At 45.7% G+C, this 27,898-nt stretch overlaps 2 protein-coding genes across 4 annotated transcripts; both read right to left on the minus strand.

Annotated features, from left to right (window-relative positions):
- Nucleotides 1-27,713, minus strand: SAYSD1 (SAYSVFN motif domain containing 1). 2 transcript variants are annotated; one of them, XM_069768310.1, is made up of 3 exons: nt 27,661-27,713; nt 5,391-5,597; nt 1-1,162 (listed from the first exon to the last, which is right to left on the minus strand). In XM_069768310.1, the coding sequence occupies exons 1-3, from the start codon at nt 27,709-27,711 to the stop codon at nt 830-832; spliced, it is 591 nt and encodes a 196-aa protein (XP_069624411.1). In that variant the 5' UTR covers nt 27,712-27,713; the 3' UTR covers nt 1-829. The 2 variants fall into 2 exon arrangements, with proteins under 2 accessions (XP_069624411.1, XP_069624412.1); XM_069768311.1 differs by having other exon boundaries at nt 27,593-27,673.
- LOC138681075 (cleavage stimulation factor subunit 2-like) lies at nt 18,618-27,720 on the minus strand. Of its 2 annotated transcripts, none has more exons than XM_069768308.1 (2): nt 27,661-27,720; nt 18,618-20,248 (listed from the first exon to the last, which is right to left on the minus strand). In XM_069768308.1, exon 2 carries the CDS (start codon nt 20,171-20,173, stop codon nt 18,713-18,715), a length of 1,461 nt encoding a protein of 486 aa, XP_069624409.1. In that variant the 5' UTR covers nt 20,174-20,248; nt 27,661-27,720; the 3' UTR covers nt 18,618-18,712. The 2 variants fall into 2 exon arrangements, with proteins under 2 accessions (XP_069624409.1, XP_069624410.1); XM_069768309.1 differs by having other exon boundaries at nt 27,593-27,696.
- Between the last annotated feature and the right edge of the window lie 178 nt (nt 27,721-27,898).

The raw sequence follows: 27,898 nt of genomic DNA on the forward strand, positions 1-27,898 counted from the left end.
TTATTATGAATAAACATTTTTATTTTTTTTTCTGGAAAACAGAAACCCACCAGAAAGGGTTTGGAGCAGGTTAACACCTGTCCATATGATCAGAGATAACTTACTGATCGGGGGGTGCAGGAACCCGGACCGATCCCGAGACCCAGATCCGCTAGGACTAGTCGGTCGGATCACGCTATTTTATGGATAAGGTGATAACTTGGTCTTTTCTGGTTTCCTTCCAGCTTTCTGCTCATCAGGAGATCAGGACCACAGGTGGCCGGGATCGATGGAGGCAGGGGCAGCGGATATCTGTAAGGACATGTTCACACGTTGCAGATTTCCCTTGTGTATTTTGCATCTGAAACATCTGCAGGGTAATAACGTTCCTGCAAAGTGTGTGAGATGGAAACAAATGTCGCTTGCACGGTGCAGACATTTTTTGTGCAGCAATCGACAATTCAGAGGGGAAAATCTGCAATGAAATTGGATTTCGCAACAAATACTCTGCAAAAATAAATCTGCGGCAAACACTCGGCATGTGATCCTAGCCGTAGTGTGCAACCTAGCGCGGAGATTTTACAGCAAGGTTCCTTTGTGAGCAGATTAAGGAAAGGTTTCATGGTCTGTAATGCAAAGTGCACCACAGGAAATGTGTAGAAATCCCTCCTGCCCGCCGGTGTTGGATCAGGCCGGTGATTGTTTTTGCAAATCCGAATGGAAAATCTGCAGCGATTAAACATTTCCCTTTACAGAACATTACAAAGAGTTCAGGATTTTCTATGGTGGATTTTAGTGCTCTCCGGTCAGCATGGATTCGGCACCGCACGATGGCCGCTGTCCGCCAGTCCTACCTCCCGGCCAGCGGCCGGTACTGCAGCTCCCTCTCGAATTGCTCCGCAGTCAGTGTTCCCTGAATGGCCTCGCAGCCGGGGTTGAACACGGAGTAGGCGCTCTTCTCTCCGCTCTTTCTTAGACCCGGCCTGCGAGTCCCTTCATAAAGCCAATAGAACATGGAGAGAATGAAGTAAACCAGTCCGAACTCCAGCTCCACGAAGAGGCCCAGCAGGACGAGCCACAGGAGGAACTTCACAAGAAGGACGGCTTTCCACAGAGAGGAGGCGCTGGGCTCGACGTCACACTGCGACGCTTCTTCCGCCATCACCGGCATCCGCTGCAAAACCTGCAAGAAACAGCATGAAATGATCACTTGTGCACAGTCTCATTATCATCACAGGCAGGATGACAATCTGGAAGAACGGTGCAGCCGGGTGAGCAGGGAGGCAGCAAGGCGAGGACGGAGCTTACCGCAACCTCGCCCCTCCGCCCAGCCATGTCCACCGGCCAAACCAGAGAGGATATCTGCAGATCGGGAGTAGTAGTACCGCACCCTGTAGTAAGTATATAGTAATAGTACCGCACCCTGTAGTAAGTATATAGTACCACACCCTGTAGTAAGTATATAGTACCGCACCCTGTGGTAAGTATATAGTAATAGTACCGCACCCTGTAGTAAGTATATAGTAATAGTACGGCACCCTGTAGTAAGTATGTAGTAATAGTACGGCACCCTGTAGTAAGTATATAGTAATAGTACCGCACCCTGTAGTAAGTATATAGTAATAGTACCGCACCCTGTAGTAAGTATATAGTAATAGTACGGCACCCTGTAGTAAGTATATAGTAATAGTACCGCACCCTGTAGTAAGTATATAGTACCACACCCTGTAGTAAGTATATAGTACCGCACCCTGTGGTAAGTATATAGTAATAGTACCGCACCCTGTAGTAAGTATATAGTAATAGTACGGCACCCTGTAGTAAGTATGTAGTAATAGTACGGCACCCTGTAGTAAGTATATAGTAATAGTACCGCACCCTGTAGTAAGTATATAGTAATAGTACCGCACCCTGTAGTAAGTATATAGTACCACACCCTGTAGTAAGTATATAGTACCACACCCTGTAGTAAGTATATAGTAATAGTACCGCACCCTGTAGTAAGTATATAGTAATAGTACCGCACCCTGTAGTAAGTATATAGTAATAGTACCAGACCCTGTAGTAAGTATATAGTAATAGTACCGCACCCTGTAGTAAGTATATAGTACCGCACCCTGTAGTAAGTATATAGTAATACTACCGCACCCTGTAGTAAGTATATAGTACCACACCCTGTAGTAAGTATATAGTAATAGTACCGCACCCTGTAGTAAGTATATAGTACCACACCCTGTAGTAAGTATATAGTACCGCACCCTGTGGTAAGTATATAGTAATAGTACCGCACCCTGTAGTAAGTATATAGTAATAGTACCGCACCCTGTAGTAAGTATATAGTAATAGTACCGCACCCTGTAGTAAGTATATAGTACCGCACCCTGTAGTAAGTATATAGTACCGCACCCTGTGGTAAGTATATAGTAATAGTACCGCACCCTGTAGTAAGTATATAGTAATAGTACCGCACCCTGTAGTAAGTATATAGTACCGCACCCTGTAGTAAGTATATAGTACCGCACCCTGTGGTAAGTATATAGTAATAGTACCGCACCCTGTAGTAAGTATATAGTAATAGTACGGCACCCTGTAGTAAGTATGTAGTAATAGTACGGCACCCTGTAGTAAGTATATAGTAATAGTACCGCACCCTGTAGTAAGTATATAGTAATAGTACCGCACCCTGTAGTAAGTATATAGTACCGCACCCTGTAGTAAGTATATAGTACCGCACCCTGTGGTAAGTATATAGTAATAGTACCGCACCCTGTAGTAAGTATATAGTAATAGTACGGCACCCTGTAGTAAGTATGTAGTAATAGTACGGCACCCTGTAGTAAGTATATAGTAATAGTACCGCACCCTGTAGTAAGTATATAGTAATAGTACCGCACCCTGTAGTAACTATATAGTAATAGTACCGCACCCTGTAGTAAGTATATAGTAATAGTACCGCACCCTGTAGTAAGTATATAGTACCACACCCTGTAGTAAGTATATAGTACCGCACCCTGTGGTAAGTATATAGTAATAGTACCGCACCCTGTAGTAAGTATATAGTAATAGTACCGCACCCTGTAGTAAGTATATAGTAATAGTACCGCACCCTGTAGTAAGTATATAGTAATAGTACCACACCCTGTAGTAAGTATATAGTAATAGTACCGCACCCTGTAGTAAGTATGTAGTAATAGTACCGCACCCTGTAGTAAGTATATAGTAATAGTACCGCACCCTGTAGTAAGTATATAGTAATAGTACCGCACCCTGTAGTAAGTATATAGTAATAGTACCGCACCCTGTAGTAAGTATGTAGTAATAGTACCGCACCCTGTAGTAAGTATATAGTAATAGTACCGCACCCTGTAGTAAGTATATAGTACCGCACCCTGTAGTAAGTATATAGTAATAGTACCGCACCCTGTAGTAAGTATGTAGTAATAGTACCGCACCCTGTAGTAAGTATATAGTAATAGTACCGCACCCTGTAGTAAGTATATAGTAATAGTACCGCACCCTGTAGTAAGTATATAGTAATAGTACCGCACCCTGTAGTAAGTATGTAGTAATAGTACCGCACCCTGTAGTAAGTATATAGTAATAGTACCGCACCCTGTAGTAAGTATATAGTACCGCACCCTATAGTAAGTATATAGTAATAGTACCGCACCCTGTAGTAAGTATATAGTAATAGTACCGCACCCTGTAGTAAGTATATAGTAATAGTACCGCACCCTGTAGTAAGTATATAGTAATAGTACCGCACCCTGTAGTAAGTATATAGTACCACACTCTGTAGTAAGTATATAGTACCGCACCCTGTGGTAAGTATATAGTAATAGTACCGCACCCTGTAGTAAGTATATAGTAATAGTACCGCACCCTGTAGTAAGTATGTAGTAATAGTACGGCACCCTGTAGTAAGTATATAGTAATAGTACCGCACCCTGTAGTAAGTATATAGTAATAGTACCGCACCCTGTAGTAAGTATATAGTAATAGTACCGCACCCTGTAGTAAGTATATAGTAATAGTACCGCACCCTGTAGTAAGTATATAGTAATAGTACCAGACCCTGTAGTAAGTATATAGTAATAGTACCGCACCCTGTAGTAAGTATATAGTAATAGTACCGCACCCTGTAGTAAGTATATAGTAATAGTACCGCACCCTGTAGTAAGTATATAGTAATAGTACCGCACCCTGTAGTAAGTATATAGTACCACACTCTGTAGTAAGTATATAGTACCGCACCCTGTGGTAAGTATATAGTAATAGTACCGCACCCTGTAGTAAGTATATAGTAATAGTACCGCACCCTGTAGTAAGTATGTAGTAATAGTACGGCACCCTGTAGTAAGTATATAGTAATAGTACCGCACCCTGTAGTAAGTATATAGTAATAGTACCGCACCCTGTAGTAAGTATATAGTAATAGTACCGCACCCTGTAGTAAGTATATAGTAATAGTACCGCACCCTGTAGTAAGTATATAGTAATAGTACCAGACCCTGTAGTAAGTATATAGTAATAGTACCGCACCCTGTAGTAAGTATATAGTAATAGTACCGCACCCTGTAGTAAGTATATAGTAATAGTACCGCACCCTGTAGTAAGTATATAGTAATAGTACCGCACCCTGTAGTAAGTATATAGTAATAGTACCGCACCCTGTAGTAAGTATATAGTAATAGTACCGCACCCTGTAGTAAGTATATAGTAATAGTACCGCACCCTGTAGTAAGTATATAGTAATAGTACCGCACCCTGTAGTAAGTATATAGTAATAGTACCGCACCCTGTAGTAAGTATATAGTAATAGTACCGCACCCTGTAGTAAGTATATAGTAATAGTACCGCACCCTGTAGTAAGTAGTAATAGTACCGCACCCTGTAGTAAGTAAATAGGGCTACATGGCAGGACTCGTGATCGCCAGGTGAGTGCAACCTCTCGGGTCTGGGGTGATCTCAGAGAATAATAACGTCCAGTCAATGTGAATCTAATTTCTGGGAAACATTTTTGAATGTGAATTTTCTCTGAATTGCTGCAGCATCAGGATCTCCACAATGAGCACACGACCCTGAGAGCGCTCACTGGTGGGTAAAGTATAACGTGGGCTACAACACGTCACGCTCCGCTGCACATGCTCCGCCTCAGCCACAGTGGTGTCAGCTTTGTTCCTTGTTGATTCTCTTTATTACCAGCGGATATGGTAGATGAAGAGTGACACCGACACGTGTCCCCATAATGGGGCTCCATGGCACCCGGCTGTCCCATAGAAATTACTGGACATGCGGACCACCTCTCCACTGACAGCCGGGTGCGACAAGGCTCTGTGCAGACAGATGCAGGACGTGTCATGAAGGTATAAGGTGGGAACAGCCCTTTAACGCCTCGTTTTCCATCTCACCTCAGTCCCGGCGTCGGACACTTGAGTTTCGGCAGGTTCCAGCCTTTCGCCCCAGCTGAACACTCTGTGAAATCTCTCTCTTGCCATCTGTATAAATGTTTTCATCCTCTGCTCGGCGTCAGTTCTCCTCTCCCCGCTGTCTCCATCTGGCGGATGACTTTTGGCTTTTCTTGCTCTGAATTCTGCCAGTCGTTGCTCCATGGGTCCCTGCATGACAATGATCAGGTACGAGGACACTCATATTAATGCATTTATTTTACAATTAATCAGTCAGCAGAAAGTGAAGGTAAAGAGACTCCTCTAACAAGAGATTTCTGCATCGCGTTTCCTCTCTTCCAGTTGTTATACTAGACTAATAAATGTTATCAAAGAGGAATATCAATTCTTATTCTCAGTGGTCTTTCGCTTTTCATCTCTCTATATTTCAAGCATCACAAATCGCAGCATACAAGCAGCTCTCCTCCCTATCTACACACTGCAGTCTGCCCTCCATAAAGACTTGTATGCTTTCCTCTCCCTCCACACTCTGATCTGCTGTGTACAACCTCACAGAGATAAAGCCAGGAACAAGGTGCCAGGATCTATGTCAGAATGTGGTAAACATAAAAACATAAAAGGCAGAAAAAAGTGAACAACCCCTTCCAATTATTTTGTTGGACCTCAATATATGAATAATTCAAATAAAAATGAGTACAATGCATGTTTAATAAACTCACGCTGACTTCACAGCGATAGCATTCCTGGAACTTCTGATATCACAGCACATTGTTCAGCGCTATGTCTCTCAGACTGCGGAGAGGAAGGAAAGCATCCAAGTCATTAGGGAGGGAAGACAATCCATACTGTAGATAAAGAGGAGAGCACACGCAATGCAATCGGCAGGAGGAAATCATACAGACAAGTATTAGTATAGCGTGGAGAGAATCCATGGTAGACAGGGGGTAGGAGAGGGAAAAAGCACACTCTCCACACTCTTCAGCATCAGTGGCTGTATAGGGGAGAGATTTCTGAAGAACCAGGAAGGGGAAAATACGTTCAGGAATGAAGCAGAGCTGGTATATGGGATCTGGTGTGGGCAAAACGATTTTCTATTCACAGACCTCACAGCCAGCATGCATTACTGGGAAAAAAAAAATGTTTATTTTTTTCCCTGTGACATCCACAGCCTTTAAGCCCGGATTACAAGTAATGGAAATGCTTTGGAATTTTCATTGCTATTTACGGTTGGAAAAACTGTGGTATATTAAATTAGCAATAAAAAGGAGGGGATTTGCTAGACCCTCATTACACAGCGTTGCTACTGCTTCAGATCTCAGCCAAAATCCATTTGCAGCTGCTAACGGCCCAGTATCAACAATATTTTTGTAATGGTCACAGAATTAAAAATAAAAATAAAAATAATAAAATTACAATTTATGGCTAATTCACAAGATTGTATAGCAGTTGTGTTTTCTCCACTGTATTGTGGTCACAACTCTCGTGAGCTGAACTAATGGCCTCCTTGGCAGTCATGATGTCGACAGCGGGTTCTGTGACCTGAAACGTCAAAGCAGGACTGCAATATGGACAAGAACATACGGCCGCCTAGCGCCCGTTCATTTACAAGGGAGTTACGGAGCTATTGTAGCTTGGGTGCTGTCGCTTGATTCTGGCACCGCAGCCTTCTCAAGGTGTGACCACGGTGGGTGCGGACCCACTGTGCCACAGGGTGGACTTACCCTGGAGGGGTGTAATTAAGTGACTACCTGGTCTGCACTACAGTCTCTGATGCTGAGGATAGGCTTGGGCCGTTTAAGTAGCAACAAGATGCGACTCCAGGGAAGTCCTCGAACCTGCCACAGCCTCTGGCCGAAAGCTCAGAGGCACAAGTAAAGCGCCAAATGCAAAGACAGAGACATGGTCAGACAGTCTGAGGTCGGGGTGGGCAGCACAAGATCAAAATACAAAGCCGGAGTCAGGAGCGGAGCGGTCAGACAAAATGAGTGAGCGAGCTTGGTCGGTAACAGGAGAGTCAAAACAAACAAGCACCTTGACAAAAACCTGAAACTAGAAACCTAAGTCCAGGCAAGGCATGAAGGGCTATGCCAGGGAAGCAACACTCTGCCGGACACAGAGTCTGGCCGCGCCTCTCTATAGCAGGGTAGAGATTCTCCAGCCACATGAGGATGCAGCAGTGCTGGAGTGCTGCAAGAGGCAGTTCAGTGTGATGGCCTGACACTGGGAGAAGCAGAGCAGTGAGCGCTATGAGTAGGATGACACTGAGAAGGCGTGCGAGTTACCGGCGTAACAGAAGGTTTCCATCAGCTTACAGCCTGGTCCATACTTCCCTTTGCTGTATTTTTACAGGTTGTTCAAGATTAAAGAGGTTACAACAAAATTGAAATATCTTGAATGGCCATGAAAAAAATGGTGCAGGCAAGAATGAATCAGTGAGCAAGCCGGTATAAAGACTGAAGAATTGCATGAGCTCCGCAGTCCGATAGTCATCCCTCCAGCCATCTCATGTTCATGGCCCGTCCCCAGAACACCACACCAATTTTAAAAGGCTTTAACGTTTGTCATTTGCTCTGGATTCTCACGTCACATCTGGCCTGTTTTCTATAATGTTTCACCAAACGCTGTTGAATATGTCACAGCCTGCAATGGAGCCTCCGGGCAGATGTGAACTTGGCCGATGCTTTGCCGTTTTGGCACAAGGATAAATCCGTGTCCCTTGCAGGCCATCATGACTCATTGCCACAAAGTGAAAGCCACATGAAGGACATGCAAATGAAGGAAATGTATCTGTAGCATAAAGTCATCCAATGTGTGAATCCAGGCTTACACGGCTTTTATTTTTGGAAAGAAAAATAAAATATTACAACATTGCAGCCTAATGGCTGGAGGAGAGCAATCGGGACCCGAGGTTGTTCCACAGACTGCGATTTATTATACAGCGACAAACAAAGAGCTACTGGGATCCAAATGTTACACATCAATATATCAGAAAGTTTATTGGCACAAAATGAAATAGAAATGTTACACATTAATATTACTCATAAAATAAAATAAATAACTACAAGAAAATGACATAGATACTAATGGGACAGATAAGCAGAAACACAAAAATACTCTTAGGCTATGTGCACACGTTGTGGAGTTTGCTGAGGGTGCGCAGCAGCTTTCCATGCGTTTACAGTACAGTGTAAACCTATGGAAAACGCAATCTGCAGTGCCAATGCTGCGGAAAAAAAACACGTGGAAACACTGCGGGTTACATTCTGCAGCATGTCAATTCTTTGTGCGGATTCCGCAGCGGTTTACACCTTGCTCCATAATAGGAATCCGCACAAAAACCGCATGAAATCCGCTGCGGAAAAATCTGCAGAGCTAAAAAATACGTGTGCACATACCCTTAGCCTCCCTGTTATATAACCATATGGGGAGTCACAAAGGACACATATAAACATCAAGCCATAATATGGCAAGAGTGTATCAAAAATATATAAAAAATAAAGCTGTACATATACAGCACAGACCAAAAGATTGGACACACCTTTCCAATTTTAAGATTTTTCTGTATTTTCATGACTATGAAAATTGTAAATTCACACTGAAGGCATCAAAAAATGATGATGAAAGCTATGACTGGGCAGTTAACTTACAGGGTTACAGTCTGTTTAGAAAGGATCGTAAAAATCGGAGAGGAGGAGGGGTTTGTCTCTATGTAAAGTCTTGTCTAAAGTCCACTTTAAGGGAGGATATTAGCGAAGGGAATGAGGATGTCGAGTCCATATGGGTCGAAATTCATGGAGGGAAAAATGGTAACAAAATTCTCATTGGGGTCTGTTACAAACCCCCAAATATAACAGAAAGCATGGAAAGTCTACTTCTAAAGCAGATAGATGAAGCTGCAACCCATAATGAGGTCCTGGTTATGGGGGACTTTAACTACCCGGATATTAACTGGGAAACAGAAACCTGTGAAACCCATAAAGGCAACAGGTTTCTGCTAATAACCAAGAAAAATTATCTTTCACAATTGGTGCAGAATCCAACCAGAGGAGCAGCACTTTTAGACCTAATACTATCTAATAGACCTGACAGAATAACAAATCTGCAGGTGGTCGGGCATTTAGGAAATAGCGACCACAATATTGTGCAGTTTCACCTGTCTTTCACTAGGGGGACTTGTCAGGGAGTCACAAAAACATTGAACTTTAGGAAGGCAAAGTTTGACCAGCTTAGAGATGCCCTTAATCTGGTAGACTGGGACAATATCCTCAGAAATGAGAATACAGATAATAAATGGGAAATGTTTAAGAACATCCTAAATAGGCAGTGTAAGCGGTTTATACCTTGTGGGAATAAAAGGACTAGAAATAGGAAAAACCCAATGTGGCTAAACAAAGAAGTAAGACAGGCAATTAACAGTAAAAAGAAAGCATTTGCACTACTAAAGCAGGATGGCACCATTGAAGCTCTAAAAAACTATAGGGAGAAAAATACTTTATCTAAAAAACTAATTAAAGCTGCCAAAAAGGAAACAGAGAAGCACATTGCTAAGGAGAGTAAAACTAATCCCAAACTGTTCTTCAACTATATCAATAGTAAAAGAATAAAAACTGAAAATGTAGGCCCCTTAAAAAATAGTGAGGAAAGAATGGTTGTAGATGACGAGGAAAAAGCTAACATATTAAACACCTTCTTCTCCACGGTATTCACGGTGGAAAATGAAATGCTAGGTGAAATCCCAAGAAACAATGAAAACCCTATATTAAGGGTCACCAATCTAACCCAAGAAGAGGTGCGAAACCGGCTAAATAAGATTAAAATAGATAAATCTCCGGGTCCGGATGGCATACACCCACGAGTACTAAGAGAACTAAGTAATGTAATAGATAAACCATTATTTCTTATTTTTAGTGACTCTATAGCGACAGGGTCTGTTCCGCAGGACTGGCGCATAGCAAATGTGGTGCCAATATTCAAAAAGGGCTCTAAAAGTGAACCTGGAAATTATAGGCCAGTAAGTCTGACCTCTATTGTTGGTAAAATATTTGAAGGGTTTCTGAGGGATGTTATTCTGGATTATCTCAATGAGAATAACTGTTTAACTCCATATCAGCATGGGTTTATGAGAAATCGCTCCTGTCAAACCAATCTAATCAGTTTTTATGAAGACGTAAGCTATAGGCTGGACCACGGTGAGTCATTGGACGTGGTATATCTCGATTTTTCCAAAGCGTTTGATACCGTGCCGCACAAGAGGTTGGTACACAAAATGAGAATGCTTGGTCTGGGGGAAAATGTGTGTAAATGGGTTAGTAACTCGCTTAGTGATAGAAAGCAGAGGGTGGTTATAAATGGTATAGTCTCTAACTGGGTCGCTGTGACCAGTGGGGTACCGCAGGGGTCAGTATTGGGACCTGTTCTCTTCAACATATTCATTAATGATCTGGTAGAAGGTTTACACAGTAAAATATCGATATTTGCAGATGATACAAAACTATGTAAAGCAGTTAATACAAGAGAAGATAGTATTCTGCTACAGATGGATCTGGATAAGTTGGAAACTTGGGCTGAAAGGTGGCAGATGAGGTTTAACAATGATAAATGTAAGGTTATACACATGGGAAGAAGGAATCAATATCACCATTACACACTGAACGGGAAACCACTGGGACCCCTACTCTTCTCCATCTACACTTTCGGCCTGGGACAGCTCATAGAATCCCACGGTATGCAGTACCATCTCTACGCTGACGACACGCAGATCTACCTCTCCGGACCTGACCTCTCCTCCTTGCTTACCAAAATCCCGCACTGTCTGTCTGCCATTTCAGCCTTCTTTTCTGCTCGCTTTCTACAACTGAACATGGACAAAACAGAATTCATCATCTTTCCCCCATCTCACTCTACCCCTCCACCAGACCTATCCATCAATGTCAATGGCTGCTCACTATCCCCAGTCCCACACGCCCGGTGCCTCGGGGTGATCCTCGACTCTGCCCTCTCTTTCAAGCCACATATCCAAGCCCTTGCCTCCTCCTGTCGTCTCAAACTCAAAAATATTTCCCGGATCCGTGCTTTCCTTGACCGCAACACTGCAAAAACGCTAGTGCATGCCCTTATCATCTCCCGCCTCGACTACTGCAACCTCCTACTCTCTGGACTCCCCTCTAGCACTCTGGCACCGCTCCAATCCATCCTACACTCTGCTGCCCGACTAATCCACCTGTCCCCCCGCTATTCCCCAGCCTCTCCCCTGTGTCAAGCCCTTCACTGGCTTCCTATCGCCCAGAGACTCCAGTTCAAAACCCTCACACTGACATACAAAGCCATCCACAACCTGTCTCCTCCATACATCTGTGACATGGTCTCCCGGTACCTACCTACACGCGACCTCCGATCCTCCCAAGACCTCCTTCTCTACTCCCCTCTCATCTCTTCTTCCCATAACCGCATCCAAGACTTCTCCCGTGCTTCCCCCATACTCTGGAACTCTCTACCCCAACACATCAGACTTGCGCCTACCATAGAAACCTTCAAAAAGAACCTGAAGACTCATCTCTTCCGACAAGCCTACAGCCTGCAGTGATCCTCAACCTACTGAACAGCCGCACAGCCAGCTCTTCCCTCTCCTAGTGTATCCTCACCCACCCCCTGCAGACTGTGAGCCCTCGCGGGCAGGGTCCTCCCTCCTTATGTACTCGTGTGCCTTGTTATCTGCTCATGTTTAATGTATTTGTCTATATTTGCCCCGTATTCACATGTAAAGCGCCATGGAATAAATGGCGCTATAAAAATGTATAATAATAATAATAAATCTGACAGGGAGAAGGACTTGGGGATCCTAGTTAATGATAAACTTACCTGGAGCAGCCAGTGCCAGGCAGCAGCTGCCAAGGCAAACAGGATCATGGGGTGCATTAAAAGAGGTCTGGATACACATGATGAGAGCATTATACTGCCTCTGTACAAATCCCTAGTTAGACCGCACATGGAGTACTGTGTCCAGTTTTGGGCACCGGTGCTCAGGAAGGATTTAATGGAACTAGAGAGAGTACAAAGGAGGGCAACAAAATTAATAAAGGGGATGGGAGAACTACAATACCCAGATAGATTAGCGAAATTAGGATTATTTAGTCTAGAAAAAAGACGACTGAGGGGCGATCTAATAACCATGTATAAGTATATAAGGGGACAATACAAATATCTCGCTGAGGATCTGTTTATACCAAGGAAGGTGACGGGCACAAGGGGGCATTCTTTGCGTCTGGAGGAGAGAAGGTTTTTCCACCAACATAGAAGAGGATTCTTTACTGTTAGGGCAGTGAGAATCTGGAATTGCTTGCCTGAGGAGGTGGTGATGGCGAACTCAGTCGAGGGGTTCAAGAGAGGCCTGGATGTCTTCCTGGAGCAGAACAATATTGTATCATACAATTATTAGGTTCTGTAGAAGGACGTAGATCTGGGGATTTATTATGATGGAATATAGGCTGAACTGGATGGACAAATGTCTTTTTTCGGAGGTAGTCACTGGGAATGGTTTTCACTTCACAGGTGTGCACTGTCAGGTTTAATAAGTGGGATTTCTTGCCTTATAAATGGGGTTAGGACCATCAGTTGTGTTGTGCAGAGGTCTGGTGGATACACAGCTGATAGTCCTACTGAATAGACTGTTAGAATTTGTATTATGGCAAGAAAAAAGCAGCTAAGTAAAGAAAAACGAGTGGCCATCATTACTTTAAGAAATGAAGGTCAGTCAGTCCAAAAACTTGAGAAAACTTTGAAAGTGTCCTCAAGTGCAGTGGCAAAAACCATCAAGCCCTACAGAGAAACTGGCTCACATGAGGACCGCCCCAGGAAAGGAAGACCAAGAGTCACCTCTGCTTCTGAGGATAAGTTTATCCGAATCACCAGCCTCAGAGATCGCAGGGTAACAGCAGCTCAGATTAGAGAACAGGTCAATGCCACACAGAGTTCTAGCAGCAGACACATCTCTATAACAACTGTTAAGAGGAGACTTTGTGCAGCAGGCCTTCATGGTAAAATAGCTGCTAGGAAACCACTGCTAAGGACAGGCAACAAGCAGCAGAGACTTGTTTGGGCTAAAGAACACAAGGAATGGACATTAGACCAGTGGAAATCTGTGCTTTGGTCTGATGAGTCCAAATTTGAGATCTTGGTTCCAAACCACCGTGTCTTTGTGCGACGCAGAAAAGGTGAACGGATGGACTCTACATGCCTGGTTCCCACCGTGAAGCATGGAGGAGGTGTGATGGTGTGGGGGGGCTTTGCTGGTGACACTGTTGGGGATTTATTGAAAATTGAAGGCATACTGAACCAGCATGGCTACCACAGCATCTTGCAGCGGCATGCTATTCCATCCGGTTTGCATTTAGTTGGACCATCATTTCTTTTTCAACAGGACAATGACCCCAAACACACCTCCAGGCTGTGTAAGGGCTATTTGACCAAGAAGGAGAGTGATGGGGTGCTACGTCAGATGACCTGGCCTCCACAGTCACCAGACCTGAACCCAATCGAGATGGTTTGGGGTGAGCTGGACCGCAGAGTGAAGGCAAAAGGGCCAACAAGTGCTAAGCATCTCTGGGAACTCCTTCAAGATTGTTGGAAGACCATTCCCGGTGACTACCTCTTGAAGCTCATCAAGAGAATGCCAAGAGTGTGCAAAGCAGTCATCAAAGCAAAAGGTGGCTACTTTGAAGAACCTAGAATATAAGACATAATTTCAGTTGTTTCACACTTGTTAAGTATATAATTCCACATGTGTTAATTCATAGTTTTGATGCCTTCAGTGTGAATGTACAATTTTCATAGTCATGAAAATACAGAAAAATATTTAAATGAGAAGGTGTGTCCAAACTTTTGGACTGACATTTGCCTCTAACAGCTGCGGGTGGAATCGCGATCCACCTGCGGCTGTTAACCTGCTAAATGCCGCTGTCAATCTCTCACAGCAGCATTTAATGTGTACTTCCGGCAAGTGTGCCGGAAATCCTGCCCATCAGTGACCCTGTCACATGATCGAGGGTCACCAATGAGTTGGCATAACAACCAGGTTTCATGGAGATCTCTATGGTTGTCACTGCCGGATTGCTATGAGCGCCACCCTGTGGGCGGCGCTCATAGCAAGTCAGCAATTCTGCTACATACAGGAGATCTGATCATGCAAAAAGTCTTTAAAAATATTAAATAAAAAATATATATAAAAAAGTTCAAATCACCCCTCTTTCACCCCATTCAAAATTAAATAAAAAAAAAAAAAAATCAAACATACACATATTAGGTATCGCCGCGTTCAGAATCGCCCGATCCATCAATATAAAAAAAAAAAAAAAAAAGATTAATCCAGATCGGTAAATGGCGTAACGAAAAAAAAAAGTTAAATGACAGAATTATGTTTTTTGGTTGCCTTAACACTAAAATGCAATAAAAGAAGTCAAAAGATCGTATCTGCACCAAAATTGAACGTCGGCTCGGCACGCAAAAAATAAGCCCTCATGCAACTCGAGATCACGAAAAATGGAGACGCTACGGGTCTCAGAAATAACTTTTTTTTTTTTTCTTAAATCAAACTTTGGATTTTTTTTCATCACTTAAATAAAAAAGACCCTAGAAATGTTTGGTGTCTACGAACTCGTAAGGAGCTGGAGAATCATAATGGCCGGTCAGTGTTAGCATTTGGTGAACATGGTAAAAAAAAAAAAAATCCAAAAAACAGTTGTGAAATTGCACTTTTTTTTGGCAATTTGACCGCACTTGTTATGGCTCTGGGAAGAAGGGGAGCGAAAAGCGCAAAAAGAGCTCCGTCTTGAAGGGGCTAAATAGAAGCAGCAATGGTGATCTCATCTCAATTTGGTTTGGTTTGTGGTTATACCCCAACAAAAAATGTCAGTGTCTCAAAACATTATCCTGTGGCCGAGCATCAAATTGCAGCCGAGAACATCTCATGCTGTTCACAAGCGGAGTTCTTGTCTGCTGAGGCATGGCGTCCTACTCTTCTTGAAGGGCGGCCCTTAGGTCATTGAGGTTCAAAGTTATGAACCTCCACACGGCGACTGAGCGGATCCATTGGATTTCTATGGTCTGGAGAAACTGCAGCTGCTCCATTTGAAGTCCCCCAGGCTCCAGCAGCCGTTATTGAATGATGTGACCTCGATGGCCTGGAGCATTGCCGTCCATGAAGACGACATTAGGGTGTTTGTACAGCAGCACAAAAACAGGATTAATGATGTTATTCCAGTACTGGGAGCCTGTCCCTTTACCATTCAGTGTATGTAGGGCAGTTCTGCATTGACTACACTCACCTGTTCACACTGTAACACCTCCACCACCAAAGGCTCGTCTGGTGACAACAGTGGTTGATGCATCGTTGCCGGTCATCATTTCTGCTCAGCGTGACCGGCGGAGGCCACTGGTCCCTCATCCAGTGTAGATGCTCTGTGCCTGGTGGTGTGGTCAGGTAGTTTGGGGGTCGTCTAACAAACAGACCATGATCTAAAAGGTTTTAAATGGTCTGACGTGACACTTGGGCGCCTCTCACCTCCCTTTAATGTTACTGGAGTTGTGCAGCATTCATCACCCAGCTCCGAAGGGCATTGATCACAATGAAGCGGTCATCAGTGTGGATGTGGCAGAGGACGTCCACTTCTCTAACTCTTCTAGTCTCTCGGTGGCTACTTGCCGATGACCCTGTGACACTCTAAGGTCAGTGGTCACTTCCTTCTGAGAACATCCTGCTTTAAGCCTCGCGATGGTCAGGTCCTGGTGATCAATTGTTAGGTGTGGTCTTAGTCTCAAGTCACAATGTGAGCAGCGTGATGAGGGCGGTTTAATACCAATTCTAACAGAACCCAATTATCTTTTGGCCAATTCATGGATCAAGCACCTGTTATGAATTTTACCATTAAAGAGGTTGTCTACTACTTACACAACCCCTTCTTGATCTAAATGTTTGGCCCTAATAAAAGTTTATACTGCCCTCCCGTGCAGGCGCTGTTTCAGCAATGTCCATACTCTCTGTCCTGGGGATATCGTCCGATTGCTGTGACATGTGACCCTGGCATCACTCTCTCCGCTGTCGGAAAAATTGAACATGTACAGAAAGTCCACGCTGCAGCTGATCTCCAACTTCCCCTTCATTTTCAATTCGACAGGATGTGGGGACAGTGACGCCAGTGTTGACTGGGTGCTGGGGTCATGCGTCACAACAACCGCACCAGGAACACAAGTGCCAACAACAGCGCGAGCACAGGAGGAGAGTACAAGCTCTTTTTCCATTTTTACCGGGGCCAAGAGTGGGGTATGAGAAGTTGTCCAAGTAGTGGACAACTTCTTTAAGCTTCTTGTTAGAGAACTTCAAGTTCTGCAAAATGTACAGAAATATTGAGCAGTTGGACATGTGCATTTAGAAGGTTTAGAGGCGTCACATTAAATTCCCATGAAATGGTTAGAGGGCATTGTAGGATCATCCCAATATTTCACCCGAAAGCCAAATAGCCCTAACCCTGTGAGTAGCGTGTTGTGAACCGGAGCAGAAACTGCACTGAGGTTTTCTTGCCTCTGACACATTTAAAACGGTCATGGTATAGGACCTGGTTCATGTCCTGCTCTCTCAGGGTTAATATTGCTGGCCTCTCCTTGGATCTGGGAGGGGTATTTATACACACTCCAGACTTGGATTCTCTATCAGCTATACTTTCGTTTAGTCTGTGTGTCTGACCCCTTGAGTGTGTGCTTGTCTTGCTCTCCTTGCTTTACTCTGCTTGTTTGTTCTTGTGGATTTCTGACTAGTGATGAGCGAGCATACTCGTTACTCGAGAATTCCCGAGCACGCTCGGGTGTCCTCCAAGTATTTTTTAGTACTCGGAGATTTAGTTTTCATGGTCTCAGCTGATTGATTTACATCTGTTAGCCAGCTTGATTACATGTGGGGATTCCCTAGCAACCCCCACATGTACTTATGCTGGCTAGCAGCTGTAAATCATGCAGCTGCGTCAACAAAAACTAAATCTCCGAGCACTTACAAGTACTCGGAGGACACCCGAGCGTGCTAGGGAAATCTCGAGCAACGAGTATACTAGCTCATCACTATTTCTGACTATCCCTCCGTTTCACCCCTCAGTTACTTCCTAGTTTTGATCTTGGCACGTTTAACTACTCTCCAGTAAATATCGTCTCCTCTGCACCCCAGTGTCTGGCACCGCCCTCGACCACCTCCTATCTTGTCATGTGGTTCAGGTCCTGTTTGGTTCCCGCCACTCTGCTCTCAGCTCCCTTGCTGCGGCGTGCAGCTCTCCCTGCAACAGTAATACCCGGGGGTCGTGATAAAAACAAAGCTTGTCACAAATGTTAGAATTCCCCTCTAACTTTTATGAGGCAACATCTTGTACAAACAGTAAAAATCCCTCTTTGAATAAGGCCTTCAAGGGTTTGATCTGCTCTGTCCTTTCTGCATCAGGGGACAGGAAGGTGCCATCACGTGTACTGATACCTGATGAGACGTGAGTGCCATCAGCAGGTATGCATCTGTCCCATCCTGCGTCCTGGCAGGTATCACCTCTAGTGATGAGCTAACGTTTTCAGATGAGGTGTTACTCGAGCATCCTCCTGTGCCAACAGGATCTTCAGTGTGTTCTAACAATATGTCTGAGTCCTGAGGTTGCATGTCTCACAGCTATTCCGACAGCCGCAACACATGCAGGACTTGCCTGTTTGTTAGCAGCGAGACAAGCAGCCGTGGGGACTCCAACATAATATTCGAGCACATCGAAAATACTCTGAGCACCTGAGGGTGCTCAGAGAACGCATTATCCGAGCACGTTCGCTCACCACAAATCACCTCCCAATGCAGAAGTGAGAAGAGCAGCACGAACCCCTTACGGGTCTCTGCCATAATTATAAATAAGCACTGCAAAGACAGAGCTTTCCTCATTTTATGAGCTATTCTCTGTAGATTTGAGGTGTGACAATAACTGTGGACTGAGGGCTTCTTGTGATACCAGGAGGGTGCTTACAGACAACAGGAACAGACCCCATGAAATGCACTCATACAATCCACATGCTTGTAGGCTGTGAAGAAGACCTCCAACACTAGTGGCAGGTCCTGTAAGCTCTCCAGGTGCTCCTGGGAACAGACAGTGAAGTGTGGCGGTACCCCAGATGAACTATCACTTTTTTATTGACAAGACGGCAGACATAGTAAACCGAGCACATATGTAGAATCCCACCGTTTATTAAACAGACACACTAAAGACTAACAAGACAGAAAATTCTGGAAAAGACTGCCGTTTCCACATCAGGACACGGCCAACTCATGGGGCTCCTGTGGATTTCTGAATCTGCTCCTTTAAGATGAGGATGCTCTGTCTTTGCTCCGGTGGCAGCATGGCAATCTGGTCTGAGGTCAACTGCAGGACCTGCATTATCAGAGCGGCCTTTTCGTGGTCCTGTGGGGTGATCTGGTTCTGTCCGGGGCTAAAGCCACCCTGTCCAGAAGCTGCTGGAACGTTAGGAACGGGCCTTGGGGGCTGCGGACCCACCGATCCTGGTACTTGCATTCCGGGCATGGGACCAGGCATAGGACCAGGACCCCTCGATGAGGGAGCAGGGCCTGGGCCCCTTACATCCATGGGTCGAGGCTCCATTGGTCTGGCATCTCTAGGGCCTCTGGCATCCAAAGTTGGTGCACGTGGATCCATCATAGGGGCCCCTCTCGATTCTCCAATCATAACTCGAGGTGGCTCACCCATAGGACCCCCTCTAATTTCAAGGGTTGCAGGCCCTCTGTCGTGATGCAGTGGCACACCCCCTTGTAACGGTGGTGGCAGATATCCACGGTTAGGTTGCTCGTCAATTGTTACAGTCAGTAATGTTCCTCCTCGTGGGTCATTGGGGCCATCTCCGAGAAGACCACGTGGTGGGACGCTAGGTGCAGGAGGGCCGCGTTGTAAAGGGGCTCGAGGATCTGGCATAGGAACACCTTGAAGAATCGGCCCTTGTGCTGGGTTTATGGATCCTGGAACTCCACCCTGCATCGGTAGTGGCTGCATCATTGGTGGAGCGCCATTCACATGCATACCCCCCACAGGTGCAGGCTGCCCACCAGGACCGGGAGCAATTGCTTGAGGTAGGGGAACATTGGGACCTTGAACTGCCTGTTGGTTTCCAGATAATAATGGTGGCACAACGTTTGGACGATGAAGGATTTTCACAGCAATTTCTGGGTCCACAATCCTCATGACCACCTGAGCCTGAAGAAGGGCATAGGCCAACTGCGGGTTTTGCAGCAGCATGTTTCGCGCTTCTTGGGGACTATTCTGCACACACAGCTTCATCTGCTTCATAAGCTCAAACATCTGTTCAGGGGGTAAACTAGCGACAGCTCGACTTATAGACTCTGGAGCGTCCTCTGGAGGCACAGGATCACCATACGGAGACTCAATTATAGGTGTCCCAGTGCCCAGACTCTTCAGCTCCTCTTTGTTCTTCTCGCTGGCGGCATTATCGACCCGCAGAGCTCTGCCACTGAATTCTCTGCCATTGAGGTTACGCATAGCGCTAAGAGCAGTTTCCTGGTCTTGATACTCGCAGAAGCCATAGCCTTTTGGTTTACCAGTTTCCCTGTCGTACACCAGTCTAAAACTGACGACAGGTCCGACTTCAGAAAATATATCTTTCAGCTGTTCCTCGGTGGCCTCATATGGAATATTCCCAACGAAAACTGACCGTAGAGATCGATCCACCGCGGGATCGCGAATATTCAATCCCGCCATTTAGCAACACTTGAAACCCAAGCTCAATAATCCTAACTCTTCTTGACGCCTCTTCTTCCTCCTTGGATCTTTTATCTGCATAGAAAATATCTCATCAGTACCAGGAAAATCACAGGGTTCCTTGAAGAGGCTTTTCCAAAATTGGTTTAAAATTGCCTAAAATGGTAGAAAATGCCATAAAAAAAAAAAAGAAACAAAAGAACCATTACTCACCCGATACACCCTCACGGCTCCAGCGCTGACGCTTCAGTACGCCCCTCCACAACCATGATGCACCGATCTATTCGTGTGACCACTGCAGCCAATCACTGGCTACATTGCTGCTGTCACATGGGTAGACGGGCACGTCATGACTGCGCCATGGTAGACTACTGGAGGCATCGACAGAACTATCAGGCGAGTAATGGTTCTTCTGGCATTTTACAGCATTTACCCCCATGTTAGAAGACATATTTAAAACAAATCTACTGATTGGAAAGGTCACTAAGCTCGGGCCAATCCTGAAAGGCCACAACACAAGCTTACAAGAAGCATTAAAAGACCAAGGCTTCCTTTCACAAGTTACAAACAGTTTGTCAGGACTTGTTACTGAACTGTCCTTAATATTGGTCATCATATGTCAGATAAGTTGGGGTCCGACCCCCGGAAAACCCACCGGTCAGCTGCTTACTGCCAGGAATTACTGGACCTGATATGAGCACGGCACCGCACACGGAGCAGAACAACCAACGACCATAGTCCAGTGCGACCCAATCAGAGCCCTGCAAAGCTCCTCACAGACAGTATCACACAGGACGGGATTAGATACACGGCTCAGCAGACAGTATCACACAGGATGGGATTAGATACACGGCTCAGCAGTCAGTATCACACAGGAGAGGATTAGATACACGGCTCAGCAGTCAGTATCACAGGATAGGATTAGATACATGGCTCAGCAGACAGTATCACACAGGAGAGGATTAGATACACGGCTCAGCAGACAGTATCACACGGGAAAGGATTAGATACACGGCTCAGCAGACAGTATCACACAGGATAGGATTAGATACACGGCTCGGCAGACAGTATCACAGGATAGGATTAGATACACGGCTCAGCAGACAGTATCACACAGGATAGGATTAGATACACAGCTCAGCAGACAGTATCACACAGGATAGGATTAGATACACGGCTCAGCAGACAGTATCACACAGGATAGGATTAGATACACGGCTCGGCAGTCAGTATCACACAGGATGGGATTAGATACACGGCTCGGCAGACAGTATCACACAGGATAGGATTAGATACACGGCTCGGCAGACAGTACCACACAGGAGGATTAGATACACAGCTCGGCAGACAGTACCACACAGGAGGATTAGATACACAGCTCAGCAGACAGTATCACACAGGAGAGGATTAGATACACTGCTCAGCAGACAGTATCACACAGGAGGATTAGATACACGGCTCAGCAGTCAGTATCACACAGGAGAGGATTAGATACACGGCTCAGCAGACAGTATCACACAGTATAGGATTAGATACACGGCTCAGCAGACAGTATCACACAGGAGAGGATTAGATACACAGCTCAGCAGACAGTATCACACAGTATAGGATTAGATACACGGCTCAGCAGACAGTATCACACAGGAGGATTAGATACACGGCTCAGCAGACAATATCACACAGGACAGGATTAGATACACGGCTCAGCAGACAGTACCACACAGGACAGGATTAGATACACAGCTCAGCAGACAGTATCACACAGGATAGGATTAGATACACGGCTCAGCACAGTATCACACAGGAGGATTAGATACACGGCTCAGCAGACAGTATCACAGTAGAGGATTAGATACACGGCTCAGCAGACAGTATCACACAGGATAGGATTAGATACACGGCTCAGCAGACAGTATCACACAGGATAGGATTAGATACATGGCTCAGCAGACAGTATCACACAGGAGAGGATTAGATACACGGCTCAGCAGACAGTATCACACAGGAGGATTAGATACACGGCTCAGCAGACAGTATCACACAGGATAGGATTAGATACACGGCTCAGCAGACAGTATCACACAGGATAGGATTAGATACACGGCTCAGCAGACAGTATCACAAAGGAGAGGATTAGATACACGGCTCAGCAGACAGTATCACACAGGAGTGGATTAGATACACGGCTCAGCAGACTGTATCACACAGAATAGGATTAGACACACACCTCAGCAGACAGTATCACACAGGTGAGGATTAGATACACAGCTCAGCAGACAGTATCACACAGGAGAGGATTAGATACACAGCTCAGCAGACAGTATCACACAGGAGGATTAGATACATAACTTAGCAGACAGTATCACACAGGAGAGGATTAGATACACGGCTCAGCAGACTATCACACAGGAGAGGATTAGATACACGGCTCAGCAGACAGTATCACACAGGAGAGGATTAGATACACGGCTCAGCAGTCAGTATCACACAGATGGGATTAGATACACGGCTCAGCAGACAGTATCACACAGGAGGATTAGATACACGGCTCAGCAGACAGTATCACACAGGATAGGATTAGATACACGGCTCAGCAGACAGTATCACACAGGATAGGATTAGATACACGGCTCAGCAGACAGTATCACAAAGGAGAGGATTAGATACACGGCTCAGCAGACAGTATCACACAGGAGTGGATTAGATACACGGCTCAGCAGACTGTATCACACAGAATAGGATTAGACACACACCTCAGCAGACAGTATCACACAGGTGAGGATTAGATACACAGCTCAGCAGACAGTATCACACAGGAGAGGATTAGACACACACCTCAGCAGACAGTATCACACAGGTGAGGATTAGATACACAGCTCAGCAGACAGTATCACACAGGAGAGGATTAGATACACGGCTCAGCAGACTGTATCACACAGAATAGGATTAGACACACACCTCAGCAGACAGTATCACACAGGTGAGGATTAGATACACAGCTCAGCAGTCAGTATCACAGGTGAGGATTAGATACACAGCTCAGCAGACAGTATCACACAGGAGTGGATTAGATACACGGCTCAGCAGACTGTATCACACAGAATAGGATTAGACACACACCTCAGCAGACAGTATCACACAGGTGAGGATTAGATACACAGCTCAGCAGACAGTATCACACAGGAGAGGATTAGATACACAGCTCAGCAGACAGTATCACACAGGAGGATTAGATACATGGCTCAGCAGACTATCACACAGGAGAGGATTAGATACATGGCTCAGCAGACAGTATCACACAGGAGAGGATTAGATACATGGCTCAGCAGACTATCACACAGGAGAGGATTAGATACACGGCTCAGCAGACAGTATCACACAGGAGAGGATTAGATACACGGCTCAGCAGTCAGTATCACACAGATGGGATTAGATACACGGCTCAGCAGACAGTATCACACAGGAGGATTAGATGCACAGCTCAGCAGTCAGTGTCACACAGGAGGATTAGATACACGGCTCAGCAGACAGTATCACACAGGAGAGGATTAGATACACGGCTCAGCTGACAGTATCACACAGGAGAGGATTATATACACGGCTCAGCAGACAGTATCACACAGGAGAGGATTAGATACACAGCTCAGCAGACAGTATCACACAGGATAGGATTAGATACAGCTCAGCAGTCAGTGTCACACAGGAGGATTAGATGCACAGCTCAGCAGACAGTATCACACAGGAGCGGATTAGATACACGGCTCAGCAGTCAGTATCACACAGGAGAGGATTAGATACACGGCTCAGCAGACAGTATCACACAGGAGAGGATTAGATACACAGCTCAGCAGACAGTATCACACAGGATAGGATTAGATACACAGCTCAGCAGACAGTATCACACAGGAGAGGATTAGATACACGGCTCAGCAGTCAGTATCACACAGGAGAGGATTAGATACACGGCTCAGCAGTCAGTGTCACACAGGAGGATTAGAAACACGGCTCAGCAGTCAGTATCACACAGGAGAGGATTAGATACACGGCTCAGCAGTCAGTGTCACACAGGAGGATTAGAAACACGGCTCAGCAGTCAGTATCACACAGGAGAGGATTAGATACACGGCTCAGCAGTCAGTATAACACAGGATAGGATTAGATACACGGCTCAGCAGACAGTATCACACAGGAGAGGATTAGATACAGCTCAGCAGTCAGTGTCACACAGGAGGATTAGAAACACGGCTCAGCAGACAGTATCACACAGGAGAGGATTAGATACACGGCTCAGCAGTCAGTATCACAGGTGAGGATTAGATACACGGCTCAGCAGACAGTGTCACACAGGAGGATTAGATACACGGCTCAGCAGACAATATCACACAGGAGAGGATTAGATACATGGCTCAGCAGACAGTATCACACAGGAGAGGATTAGACACACACCTCAGCAGACAGTATCACACAGGTGAGGATTAGATACACAGCTCAGCAGACAGTATCACACAGGAGAGGATTAGATACACGGCTCAGCAGACTGTATCACACAGAATAGGATTAGACACACACCTCAGCAGACAGTATCACACAGGTGAGGATTAGATACACAGCTCAGCAGTCAGTATCACAGGTGAGGATTAGATACACAGCTCAGCAGACAGTATCACACAGGAGTGGATTAGATACACGGCTCAGCAGACTGTATCACACAGAATAGGATTAGACACACACCTCAGCAGACAGTATCACACAGGTGAGGATTAGATACACAGCTCAGCAGACAGTATCACACAGGAGAGGATTAGATACACAGCTCAGCAGACAGTATCACACAGGAGGATTAGATACATAACTTAGCAGACAGTATCACACAGGAGAGGATTAGATACATGGCTCAGCAGACTATCACACAGGAGAGGATTAGATACACGGCTCAGCAGACAGTATCACACAGGAGAGGATTAGATACACGGCTCAGCAGTCAGTATCACACAGATGGGATTAGATACACGGCTCAGCAGACAGTATCACACAGGAGGATTAGATGCACAGCTCAGCAGTCAGTGTCACACAGGAGGATTAGATACACGGCTCAGCAGACAGTATCACACAGGAGAGGATTAGATACACGGCTCAGCTGACAGTATCACACAGGAGAGGATTATATACACGGCTCAGCAGACAGTATCACACAGGAGAGGATTAGATACACAGCTCAGCAGACAGTATCACACAGGATAGGATTAGATACAGCTCAGCAGTCAGTGTCACACAGGAGGATTAGATGCACAGCTCAGCAGACAGTATCACACAGGAGCGGATTAGATACACGGCTCAGCAGTCAGTATCACACAGGAGAGGATTAGATACACGGCTCAGCAGACAGTATCACACAGGAGAGGATTAGATACACAGCTCAGCAGACAGTATCACACAGGATAGGATTAGATACAGCTCAGCAGTCAGTATCACACAGGAGGATTAGATACACGGCTCAGCAGACAGTATCACACAGGAGAGGATTAGATACACGGCTCAGCAGTCAGTATCACACAGGATAGGATTAGATACACGGCTCAGCAGACAGTATCACACAGGAGAGGATTAGATACACGGCTCAGCAGTCAGTATCACAGGTGAGGATTAGATACACGGCTCAGCAGACAGTATCACACAGGATAGGATTAGATACACGGCTCAGCAGACAGTGTCACACAGGAGGATTAGATACACAGCTCAGCAGACAGTATCACACAGGATAGGATTAGATACAGCTCAGCAGTCAGTGTCACACAGGAGGATTAGATGCACAGCTCAGCAGACAGTATCACACAGGAGCGGATTAGATACACGGCTCAGCAGTCAGTATCACACAGGAGAGGATTAGATACACGGCTCAGCAGACAGTATCACACAGGAGAGGATTAGATACACAGCTCAGCAGACAGTATCACACAGGATAGGATTAGATACAGCTCAGCAGTCAGTATCACACAGGAGGATTAGATACACGGCTCAGCAGACAGTATCACACAGGAGAGGATTAGATACACAGCTCAGCAGACAGTATCACACAGGAGAGGATTAGATACACAGCTCAGCAGACAGTATCACACAGGAGAGGATTAGATACACGGCTCAGCAGTCAGTATCACACAGGAGAGGATTAGATACACGGCTCAGCAGTCAGTGTCACACAGGAGGATTAGAAACACGGCTCAGCAGTCAGTATCACACAGGAGAGGATTAGATACACGGCTCAGCAGTCAGTGTCACACAGGAGGATTAGAAACACGGCTCAGCAGTCAGTATCACACAGGAGAGGATTAGATACACGGCTCAGCAGTCAGTATAACACAGGATAGGATTAGATACACGGCTCAGCAGACAGTATCACACAGGAGAGGATTAGATACAGCTCAGCAGTCAGTGTCACACAGGAGGATTAGAAACACGGCTCAGCAGACAGTATCACACAGGAGAGGATTAGATACACGGCTCAGCAGTCAGTATCACAGGTGAGGATTAGATACACGGCTCAGCAGACAGTGTCACACAGGAGGATTAGATACACGGCTCAGCAGTCAGTGTCACACAGGAGAGGATTAGATACACGGCTCAGCAGACAGTATCACACAGGAGGATTAGATACACGGCTCAGCAGACAGTATCACACAGGAGAGGATTAGATACACGGCTCAGCAGTCAGTATCACAGGTGAGGATTAGATACACAGCTCAGCAGACAGTGTCACACAGGAGGATTAGATACACGGCTCAGCAGACAATATCACACAGGAGCAGATTAGATACACGGCTCAGCAGTCAGTGTCACACAGGAGAGGATTAGATACACGGCTCAGCAGACAGTACCACACAGGAGGATTAGATACACGGCTCAGCAGACAGTATCACACAGGATAGGATTAGATACACGGCTCAGCAGTCAGTGTCACACAGGAGAGGATTAGATACACGGCTCAGCAGTCAGTATCACAGGTGAGGATTAGATACATAGCTTAGCAGACAGTATCACACAGGATAGGATTAGATACACGGCTCAGCAGTCAGTATCACAGGTGAGGATTAGATACATAGCTTAGCAGACAGTATCACACAGGAGAGGATTAGATACACGGCTCAGCAGACAGTATCACACAGGATAGGATTAGATACACGGCTCAGCAGACAGTATCACACAGGAGAGGATTAGATACACGGCTCAGCAGACAGTATCACACAGGAGAGGATTAGATGCACCACTCTCCGGTACAGGCCCTTGCCGTGTGACACTCGCTCTATACAGTCTCATCTCTCACAGGTCAGTAGTAATGGCGGCGGCCATGTGGCGGGAAAGACCCCACGTCTCTCAGGGCTCTATTACGCGGGGCACAGGCTCCTCCTAACAAGCAGCTGCTACCTCACACTCCGGGGTCCCGGTGTCACCGCTACCGGGCGGACACGGTCAGCGCTGCGCTCACTCCTCACCTGCGCCCCGAACAAACCGGACGGAACTTCCTCTGCAAGAAACTGCCACATCCGCTTAGCGACCACTGACGTCATCGGCGACAGGCTACGCACGCTGATTGGCTGGAGACAGCTAATATGCTGACACGTGACACTTGCAGAGCGTATATATAATATAGACCGCGGGAGTTTTTCACTACTGAGGTAATTTCGCCTCATGAGGCCGTGTGTAGGGCTGTTCAGGCTCTAGGGATCTATG

The sequence above is a fragment of the Ranitomeya imitator genome, chromosome 5 (genome assembly GCF_032444005.1).
Source record: "Ranitomeya imitator isolate aRanImi1 chromosome 5, aRanImi1.pri, whole genome shotgun sequence".
Lineage (NCBI taxonomy): Eukaryota > Metazoa > Chordata > Amphibia > Anura > Dendrobatidae > Ranitomeya > Ranitomeya imitator.

Bases quoted from the DNA above. Each gene is read 5' to 3' on its own strand.
- LOC138681075 (XM_069768308.1), bottom strand. From the start codon at position 20,173: ATGGCGGGATTGAATATTCGCGATCCCGCGGTGGATCGATCTCTACGG.
- SAYSD1 (XM_069768310.1), bottom strand. From the start codon at position 27,711: ATGTGGCAGTTTCTTGCAGAGGAAGTTCCGTCCGGTTTGTTCGGGGCG. The intron at 5,598-27,660 runs GTGAGGAGTGAG...ATTGTCATGCAG, and splicing joins CCGGTTTGTTCGGGGCGCAG to GGACCCATGGAGCAACGACT. The intron at 1,163-5,390 runs GTGAGATGGAAA...TGTTTCTTGCAG, and splicing joins TGTCCGACGCCGGGACTGAG to GTTTTGCAGCGGATGCCGGT.